Source organism: Haliotis asinina, chromosome 2, assembly GCF_037392515.1.
Source record: "Haliotis asinina isolate JCU_RB_2024 chromosome 2, JCU_Hal_asi_v2, whole genome shotgun sequence".
Taxonomy (NCBI): Eukaryota; Metazoa; Mollusca; class Gastropoda; order Lepetellida; family Haliotidae; genus Haliotis; species Haliotis asinina.
The window spans coordinates 93,396,505-93,407,824 of NC_090281.1; the positions used below are offsets into that span (position 1 = coordinate 93,396,505).

The following is an 11,320-nucleotide window of genomic DNA, read 5'->3' on the forward strand; positions in this document are numbered from 1 at the left end:
AATCCTCGACGATATCAACGCCAATCTGGAAATATGGCTTGTCAGACGACCTCCCGAAATATATACAAATGTAGTTATAACTACAGGTTTAACAACTTACTAACATCCTACCGGCGGCGGTGTAGTCTAATGGTTAAAGGGTGTGCTCGTCACGCTGAAGACCCGATTTCGACGGGTGGTATTGAACAATATTTGCTGCCCAGAAAGTTGTAAAAGTTCCCAGTCGATTCCGCATTGTGATGGAATACCGGATAATGCACCCCAGAGTCATTCATGTGGTATTAAAACACGATCTGCGTCGTTTCTATTCTTGTTATCCATTAAAGGACTGTTGCTGAATGATTGCTTTTTACAATAAAACATTTAATGTTACCATATTTTGTTTAAGTTTTGTTTCAGACCAGGAAACATATTTGGTGGCGTTTCTTTTTGGAAGCTCGTTATCCCACCCCTCATCCTGGAGAAGACGGAGCAGACAGGTTAGTGGTCAACAACGTTTTTGGATATTTTATTACACCAAAGACTGACCACACAATTTCATAAAAAATATCTTGCTTTTATTGGTCAGTATATATCTCGCTTTAGATATTCCTTCAAACACAATTCGGATAAAGTACACAATGTGTACAAAGTTATGCTCTAATTAGTAGTGTGTTCCTATCTCACGCTAATCTGAGCAAACGAGTTGTCATATTGTAAACTTCTGTGGGTATGTGTATAATTAACTTTACCATCACCTACGACACAACAAAAACAAATTCTGTTCATGTACTTTTCTTAAGAAAAATGAAAGCACATACACATTCGACCACAGTAGGTTGTACCGTTCGGACTAGTCTTGCTCTAAGACTGAACCGATGGATGTACATGTAATTCTATCCTTTAAAGCTGCAAGTGTAGATAAGCGGACGGCAAAAGGACGCCAGTTATTTGGAGGGATAGTTACATACTCTATAAATTATTATTTAAACTATTGGAGACTAAGTTATATGTCTGTATCATGTATTCACGAATCAATCCCATATAGGGACCGTTCATAATTTATGGCTAGGGGTGGTGGTGATGATTTTAAGAGGGTAGGGTGAGGGTATCACCCATTAGAATTGGTGACATAAATTTTGTACACTTATTTTGGAGTGTGTGTGTGTGTGTGTGTGTGTGTGTGTGTGTGTGTGTGTGTGTGTGTGTGTGTGTGTGTGTGTGTGTGTGTGTGTGTGTGTGTGTGTGTGTGTGTGTGTGTGTGTGTCGGGGGAGTCATTGATATTGTGCACGACAAGCATGGGGTGGGGGGGTGGTGGGGGGGTGTCATTCAAAATTGTACATTGTAAATTATGAACGGTCCCTAGTGTTGCCAGATGTGAACGGGAAAGGGAAGCGTATCTTGCCGTACCGATGAAACCCGTCACATACACATTGAAACTCCTCATAAACACACGCAAGAGCGTGTAAAAACCCTCCAAACATCCATGAAATTAGAAAATCACCGACACATATTGTAACACAATCGTGAAAAATAGGAAAGTATATAATACTATTCACAAATGTTTCACTGTGATATAATAAAGAACACTGAGAACGTACAAAACACCTGCACAAAGTTTCCCAATTGTTTCACTGACATAACCGTTGTTATTTAGAAATTATTATAAACTGTGTTAAGCGTATATGAGACACTTGCTAAATCCAAATGAACGGTACAACTTCATGACTCCGACTCTGTAACAACAATAAATCTGATTAGTCGCATTAGTACTTTACTTAGTATAACAATACTCGTAATTCACGTGCCCACTTAACGCTATGGAGCCACGGTGCCATCCAGTAACTAACAAAGTATCAGAGGATTAGGATTAATATCCTAGAGACCAGTTTCAGTCTCAGTGCGAGGTGTACGCAAAAATCAACATGGCTGCTAGCGAGGTGCGGAGCAGACGGCAGTAGCGGCAGCGCGGAAAACGCTGCTACAACAAATTTTTTCGGTGTAAACAGTAATGACATAAACGATATCTATATATATATAAAGAACGTTGTCTGATGTCATGTTACAGACGTGTTGGGAAAATGTATATTTCAATGAAAATATTTCTCTCTGTATCCACGTTTCTGGTTCTCGCCAACAAATCAGGTAAGTTTTTCTATTTATATTCATTCATATACCGTCATACTATGATTAATGTCGGAGATATTTGTATTCATCAATGTTGATGTTACGTTGTTGCAATAAATCGTATTTTCAATTGGTACAGCCAAACATATACAAAATGAATTAACGGTCGGTTTAATGTCAAGTGTCGATGCCATATGTTTCATATGTAGTATAACATTGATGAATGCCGTAAGAAATTTCTAGAGAGGAAAAGAATTGCATGTAACGTAGACACAAAAATGTTTGTTAAACCTTTTACACGATAAATATCTGCTGCTGTCACAAGGATATACGGGGCGGTGGGGTAGCCTAATGGTCAAAGCGTCCACTCGTCACGCTGTAGACCCGGGTTCGATTCCCCACTTGGGTACAACTTGTGAAGCCCATTTGTGGTGTTCCCCGCCGTGATATTGCTGGAATATTGCTAAAAGCGGCGTAAAACCAGGCTCACACACACACTCACTCACCCACTAGGATACACAGACATCCCCTCTTCCCTTCTTGACAGTGATTAGAGAATGACTGAGGTACCACTCTATATAAATACTAACGTGTAGGGGACAATGGTCGTTAATATAGGGGACAATGGCCGATGCATCTATGGATGTCCTTAGCCGATGTCCTACTAGCACATAACTAGCTAGCCAGACATAATAATACTGTAATGCTATAATACTATATATAATACAACCTATACTAGCTTGCTTCGTATATAATGACTTAAAACACCAAATAAAACGTAACAATAATGTACAAGGTACATATATTCTTCCTAATATGCGAAGCACATTTCCTAATTCAGATGAGTTAATCAACGTTTATTGATTAATGTAAGTTTGTATATCTTTTACATGGGGACTAGCCATGAGATCAGTCTAAATCAATCAGCACCGCTTACGCCATAGTCAAAGGGCGGTATATCTTGACTGTTTAGCACGTTTCATTATGGCAAACATCCCAACACTTATACTGATGATTCTACTTCACTGTAAGAAAAATGAGTGTATATATTAAGTGTTTCACATAAGGATAAACAAAATGTATTCGTATCCAATTTTGACACAAACTTATTTTCGCGAGTGCTTTAAGCGCCCACGTGAAGTAACGATGTACATGTAATTCTTAACATTTCAATATGCTTCCACTTAAGCATGAATAGGCTTCGTTGGTTCAGTTTGGATTAACGCTACTGTCAGCCTTTTGTCTGCTATACCACTGACCATCCTCGATACGAAAAATGTAATGATTATGTATTTTAATCATACACCCTTCAGATGGCTGCACTTTCCCCTCTGACCTCACTGGCAATTGGGTCACAAGTAGCCGGAGTACCTTGACCTTTACTTCAACGACCTTCACACCGTGGACCCTGCCCTCTCTGGGGACCTTCACCTTCACCTGTCTGCAGAATAATGGTTCAATCTACATAAGCAAGTACGCCCAACCGGAAGGACAAACGCAAATCATTCTGATCTTAACTCAGATTCATTAAACACTTATGTGATTCGTAACCGAGGCCACGGTTCATGAGCATTAAATAAAGTCTGTGTATGCATGATATAGGGAGGACCGGCAAAACTGAGACACGGTTTCACTTTCCTATGGCCGTACAATGTTCGCTATATTCCAGTTATGTGATCTCAGTAATTACCATCCAGTAGAATGTCATGTGACAAGGAGGTGGAGAGGTATAAAATATCTGACGCATCAGTAAAAAATATGATGTCCGATGCAATACCTATTTCGACATTTACTATACCTTCGTGAATGGCGGGTGGATGTGTGCATGACGGGTTCTTCTACGTTTCCGTTTGGCGTATACTTAGCATGTCACCACGTGCCCATTGCTCGTTGCTCATGCGTTCAGTCACTGGTTTGCCTGGTCCTGTGTTATTTATAGTAGTGTTATTGACTGATTTGCATATTGCGGTGCGAAACCTCACACACTCACTCCGCTAGCGTATAGCTGCAGTTTTGTCGTTTATTTGTCTTCAGATCGGGGAGTTACTCCTATGTCGGCCTTACCTGGTATGCCTATCTATGCATGGACCTCAACGCTATCAACTCCAACGCCTTCTACTACAACCTGTGGTCAAGTAAGACGTTTACTTTGTGTTCACACTAATGTGTTTATGACTAGAGATAATGTGGATAATTCAGCACTAAAACCACGGTAAATTCCCCACATTTCAATGTCGTTTAGGTAGTGCGGATTCATTCCTAATCTAAACTGTTCCAAATAATTACAGCAAGTTTATTGGCAAGTGGGTGCTGGTTGAACCAAATACTTTTACGATAGAAATTTGTGTGTTTATGAATAACGACTATTATTCTGATCTAGCTCCGGAGGCAGGTGCGGGTAATAACAAGGTGAAGATCTTCGCCGATGGGACAACAATCACACAAGACCTGATCTGTGACGACGTCAGCAACACTGCCGGCACATACGACGTCATGGTCAAAAGCGGTATGTATTTTTTCAGGTGCTTTTGAAAACTGCCCAATTCATCAATCGTGTTGGGCTGGGAGTTCTATGTTCTTACACTTAAAGTGCATGCATGCATGGATCTGCACGTGCGTGCGTGTGTAAATGTTACAGCAGACATCATGGTGACTCGAAGACAAGCAGTTGTTTTATTTCATCAATGCTGGGAACCACGACGGGGATTGGTCCACCGATGGTACTCTCTATAGACAGGTGCTCTAACCTCTAGACCATGCAGGCGGTGATTGTATCTTCCATCAGCCATGAGTATATATTATTCTGACTCATAGTCTAACATTTCTTAAAGAATACTTTAATGAATCGCTAATGTCCTTCAGAGGCTGTGTTTAGTTCTTAGAGGACAGCGTGTCTCTGTTAGAGAAGAGGGCGGGTGACCCCATAAATTAATATCAAGTATCAACAGGAGTAGATCCAGGCCAGTTTAGAATAGCGACGAGTCACTCTAATCATAACATGAGTGAATGATGGATGGATGGAATTTGGGAGGAGGAAGGGTTGATTTGACATTGCTGATGGTTCCGGTGAGAGTACCTTTGGGGCTCATCGTGAATATAAGACCCGTGAAGATGATGGGGTAAACCTGCACTCCAGCGACCCATCGTTCTTGAAAAAGGTGACTTCCGATGGCCTAGTTGATGATTGCCATTGTAACCCAAATGCGTCGATCGATGCCTCACGAAGCTAATCATAGGATTGTCTGTTATCTGACTGAATACTTACTCCATACAGCTGCGGTGTTTCATAAAAAGGCACACATTCTTCTTTCTGATCTGCTTTCCCCACGGTGTCCCTGCACTTGTACCTTCACAAAACCTCACAATGCACCATAATGACATGATACTGTTTCTAGGTGCGGCCTCTAGCGCCGCCAGCACCTGCCCAACAGCCCTGCAGTCCAAGTGGATGTATTCATTCGATGCTGGAAGTGGTGACACGTGCGCATCCGGGTCCTACCTAGACGTGTGCACTGACACCAAAGCGATGACCTTTAACTACACTTCCTGTAGCACAAACGTCGCTCACTCGGGTCAGTGCAATGTAACTTGTGAAATATAGCTTTGTAATAACTGACAATATGCAAGCCACATTTATTTCGGAATGGTTAACGGTATGTGACATATCTGATAATGTTCATGTGATGTTTTGCTATCGTTCCTTTCCTCCTGGGTATTGTTAATTATGAATTGGTGTGTACGAGACCCACAGTTTGTCTGTGACTAGTCTGGCATATTTGACAATTGTTTGAGACAGTATTCTGTGTCGGTCATTGCCTTCACGAACGTTGGAGCCATACAAAATCTACAGTGGCTTAAATAAGGAAATCTGCTGTGGCAAGACTAAGACAAAATATGTATCTTTTTTGCTAATTATCCCCGCTGCACCATGTTCTGTAGTGGCTTCGCATAATTGTACACTATCCGTTTCAAACCTGTCGCGTCTTATGACACCATTGTTGTCTGGTTATAGCTGGAGGCAGTCTCTACTGCATATACAGCACCACAAGCGGCAACAACACATACCTCACCCTCTATAACAACGACGCCACGACTGATGAGTCAACGACGTACAGATTCACATGCATGGTAGTATGGAGCACACTTCACGGTTATTCCGCCAGTTACTACGTCAGTTATTGACGGTGGTGGTGGTGATGATGATGATGATGATGATGATGATGATGCAGCTGATGATGGCCTTCGAAAATGATATTGTACCATATCATGTATATTGTACCATATCATGTTTTGACCAATTCAAAACAGAACGTTTACTTGTTTTCGTCTAAATATCATGTAATGGAGTTCGGTCTGATTTCAGTAGTGGCTTAAAGATGGTTGTATTCAATGGACTACTTCGACAATCGGTTGTCTACTGTGTCGGAAGCCTACACCTGTTGTCTGGTGAATGTTTCAGGTTCTGAGTACTTCCGGCAGCCAGGTGTACATGACGCAGTACCCACAACAATGTTTGTCCAACCAGACGTCTACATCAGTTGTCTCCCCTGGCGCCATTCTCGTTCTCGAGAATTCCAGTACGTATGCACATACACAGATATAGAAGGGACGGTATTCTAGACTAAATGTTTTAGGTGTCATCTTATCTAAGGTGTTTCATGCGATTGTTGTTTGAAGCATATTGTTCTTTCCATCCCATCCACCATCTTCGTTGATGCAGGGTATTTTATCTCCATTTTGTTATTATAAATACTCTGTACCGTTTGAGCTAGTTACCTTACTTCCGGAACGAAGCTTTTGATGGCGGTTTGTTCCAGGTTATTTAAAGAAAACACATGCACGAGGATGCGTCTTCTAATTAGACTTTTGCAACTTTCCAGTCTAAACTATGTAAAGTAGTAAACGAAAAAAACCCTCGACATTTGTATTAAATACGACAAATATGTGAATGTTTAACACAACTATTGATATATCATACTGTCCTGTTTCAGCATCCTGCAACCGTAAGTATTCAGATTAATCACGTGGTACATATCAAGATACTTAATGTGTGAATTATTTATGGAGAATCAAGAAGATACTGATGCATGCCCGTATTTTATCACCGGTATTATGGGGAATTGTATGTAAAGTCTCCAGTCAACAGTCTCTGATGTAAATATACTACGCTTAATATCCATATATTTGCTAAGAATATCTGGAATTTCTTCTTGACATAATTTGGCCATGTGACAACGATTGTATGCCTCATACATACTAGTACTTAGTAACAAGGTGTTGCTTCCTCGTAATACCCTGTTTAGCAGCCACGAAATACAATGGGTAAATACTAAGACATAAGCGTTCACATATATAATTATGGCCCACAGCTACCACCGCAGCACCAGAGACCAGTACGGCTACACCTGTGTCATCTGCTCTCGCCGTCGGACTGGGCGTGTTCTTTGCTCTGCTGCTAATCCTGGCGGCTGCTATCGTCATCATCTGGTGTTTCTGGAACAAGAACAAGCAGAATTCAAAGATACGGGGAGATAAGGATGTTGAGAGTGCACCACAGGAGGGGGAGAAGGGACTGGACAAGCAGGACGGAGACGTTCCTCCGGATGTCCTTCCAACTGTTCCAGACAAACCGCAGAGTCCAGTCCAGGAAAATGGACGCCCAACAACCAGCGGATCCATCCACGTGTCCTTGGGCTCTGTTGACGAGGGAGAGCGGGATAGTAAACTGTCTGATTTAATCATAGAGGAGCACAATTCTCCCCCAACAGGGTACAATGTAGTGGGGGTGCATCCAGCTCTAGAGGACGAAGTGACCGTATTGGATCCTACGCCAGTGAAGACATTTGCTCCTCAGAAAGGCGTGGTGCCAAAAGGGGCCGTGTCTTTGAGTAATGGCAACAAGCCTCGGCCAAAGGTTGGGAAGCGTACGAAGCTACCCCCGGTCGAAGGGAAGCCCTTGCCTCCGATCAAAGAAGACATCACTCCCAGGGGGACCCGTAGATCAAGTCAAACCAGTTTACGGAGGAAGTTTGGCCAGAAGGGCACAGTCGGGGTAGAGGAGCTTAGTACGGAGAGCGGGGTAAGAGTTGTTGGGAGAGAGAGAGAGAGAGAGAGAGAGAGAGAGAGAGAGAGAGAGAGAGAGAGAGAGAGAGAGAGAGAGAGAGAGAGAGAGAGAGAGAGAGAGAGAGAGAGAGAGAGAGAGAGAGAGAGAGAGAGAGAGAGAGAGAGAGAGAGAGAGAGAGAGAGAGAGAGAGAGAGAGAGAGAGAGGTTTGCTGGATAGCTCACAGAGAACAGCCTTGCACAAAACGAACGTGTTTCATATTCGTAATGAGCAAAGTTACTAACCTCTAGGCTAACCTTTAATGCTCGGACATTTTGGTCAAGTCATCACTGACAGTGCCTATCTGACAAGTGCCCGTTTGGGTCCACTGAATCAGTCACTTTTAGGAATAGACTGTTCAACAGCATATGTATAAAAATATACAACCACGACGGTAAAATGTAAAGGTATGGTTATCATGCATTAAACATCGATAGCGGCTTTAGAAAAGAATCTTTGTGGAGAGTAAGTGACCACTCTTCTGTTTTAGCACATATAGACGAAAACAGAGTGATGTATAAGGTATAAACATCTTTTTCGTTCACGATTCTCTTTTCTCTTGGTCAGTTTAAAGTCTAGATCCCATCTAAAGTATTTTATTGTAATCAGTCAATTTACTATGATAGTAATAATCTTAGTTGAATTTAGAATGGCTCAGAGCAGGTAACCTGCTTTGTTATTTATTATTTGGAAGCAGTTGTCAAGAAACTGATTTGATACGTGGAATACCACTACCAGATTTGATGAGAGAAAAATCTTGTCACGCAGTATCTCGTGATGCGGCGATGCATGAGTCAACCCAGGAGAAACAAGCGGTTTGGGGTTAAACGTGGTGAAACAGTCTATGGATGTACTGTATATATTAGTGTGATATACACAAGGGCACTTCTTCTTGAAGGAGGAGTTGCCTGGTCAGCCTCAGACTCGCGCGGCGGTCAAACTCCGGCCGGTCAAGATGCAGCGAGGAGGAAAGAAACCTGCCCCAGAGAAACCAGAGAAGAAGGTTCGAACCCGGAGCTTCAGGGACCCGAAAGATTCCGTAAGTTTTTGATATGTAGTCGTGTTGTAGTATATACTAGTGTTAACTGAACTAACAGAATCGGGTTGTCACTCACGCTGAGTTGGTTAGAGGATGTTACCATATCCTAATTCGAATGTCGATGCTTAATCACTAGACAATCTGGTCCAGATTCGACCATAACTGAGTGCGGCGTTAAACAAATAAGCAAACGAGTGTATAAATCGAGGTCGTTTGGACCTTTTCAATTACACCGTTAACCTTTGTAACGTTCAAGCCCTAACCCATTTTTCGAGGTCTGCCCGTATGACGTCTTAGGCTGTTATCAGCGTTGTGCCCCTTGTGGTTATAGTACGAAAGACAGATTCGGTCTGGTAATGGTCCTTTTTGATACCATTCCCCTTCCTGTGAAAGGTGTACCTGTTGACAAATGTTTCACACATCCGTCTTCCCATTGAACGTATACTAGTTATGTAACTGAAACTCACACTCAACCTTCTCTCTTTCCCACAGTCTGTTGACGATGATGAGTACGTCCCGCCATCCACACCAATCAAAGTGACCAGAGTGGACATCCCAAGTCTGTCCAGAGAGGATTCGAAGAAGACCAGGAGCAACAAATCTGACCTGAAAATTGTCGACATGGATGACGAAGGTGAAAAGCATGTAAGTAAGGATGACATACGAGGAATGTCTCCTGAACCGAGTTACAATCCTTCATCACTGTACCTCAGAGGGTTTCCCCCAGACATACAGAGCGTTGCCCACGCAGCTCCCATCGGTATGGAAGTGGGTCCTGATAGAGGCAGGAGGATGTTGAGAGATAAGCCCATGTCCTCCACAGAGAGATCTAGATCTTTCAGGGAGGATGTTATCGACAGGAGGTCACCAGAACAACGTGCTGAGTTAGCAAGGTCGGCGTCTTATAGAGATGGCAGGTACAGTGGGGAAGTAAATCGAGACGGGTCTTTCTCGCCTATTTCGTCAAGTGACGTCTTAAGAAGAACCTCTGTTTCTCCTGACCATGACGCTCGCTCGAGGAGCAGGTCAAGGTCAGCGGGGCGAGGTCGAAAGAAGAAAGGTAAACATTTAGTGAGATCGCAGAGCGAAATAAGGCCAGCTTCAGCGCCTGCATACGCCCCCCGTTCGATAATGCTAGATGTTGAGGAACTGCCACAAGATGGCAGTTCGGAAGATAAGGTACTGGCGGCCAGGTCGCTCGCTATAGATATGGAACAAGTTAATGTCAACCAAAATGGTCAGCCAGTGGAAAAGGATGGCACAAAGAGGGGTAGGGATGTCAGGCCCAAATCCAGGACCAGGGCAAAGACTGCTTTGAGCAGAACAACCTCATCCGCTGTCGACAACACATTGAGGTTTTGGGTGTTCTTCAGCAAACCCATCATCCTTCTAACCCGACAGTTTCGACCCAGCGCCTTTATGCGCAGACGGCAGGAGGCTATAGCAGACGACACAGTCGAAGACTGGAGTCTTAGGAGCCCCCGTTCTCCCAGACGCGTGTCAACTGTGTCATCTCAACTTAGAAGAAACCCAGTCAAAATCGAGTTCGGCACTGCAGATATGTCCCGAATGAGGGACTTAAACTAAGGATTGGATGGTATTGTTTGTGCATGGAACAATTGTCATAGCTTCTTTGTCCAATTTACAATTTCTATCTGGTTTGCTGTGTTGAAGTGCAGTTTAACGGACGGGTACAATCGAAGTCACATTCACGTACCAATGTGTTTGTATATTACGCCCATCGAGTCTACAAGGAAATCTGTTTCAAAATTCAAACCAGACCAATTGTAAATTTGATAAAAAGCCGTTATTGTAATTGAGACATTTAATGGAACCAGTTTTATCCGGAAAACCCTCCAGTAACGTCTTCCAATTTCCTTGTAGGTTCTCCCGGGCGCAACCCTAGAAGAAAACCCAGACTATCCTTTCACGTCCCCTCGCAAGCGCTCGTGGCTTCAAGACTCAATCCCAGACGACCAGCTGGAGGTGTGGGGAAGGGTGTCTACCCTGTGGAAACTGGGCCAGGTGTGGTCGGACAAGGTGCACATGTGAAGCAAAGGTCACGCGTCAAGC

The 11,320-nt window shown here is 43.1% G+C and overlaps 1 protein-coding gene across 1 annotated transcript; it reads left to right on the top strand.

Annotated features, from left to right (window-relative positions):
- Positions 1-2,061: 2,061 nt before the first annotated feature.
- On the top strand, positions 2,062-10,834 carry LOC137272116 (uncharacterized). Its single transcript, XM_067804473.1, has 11 exons — positions 2,062-2,125; positions 3,421-3,580; positions 4,142-4,242; positions 4,488-4,613; positions 5,503-5,679; positions 6,120-6,235; positions 6,567-6,684; positions 7,099-7,110; positions 7,477-8,186; positions 9,107-9,247; positions 9,740-10,834. Exons 1-11 carry the CDS (start codon positions 2,062-2,064, stop codon positions 10,832-10,834), a joined length of 2,820 nt encoding a protein of 939 aa, XP_067660574.1.
- The last annotated feature ends 486 nt before the right edge of the window (positions 10,835-11,320 follow it).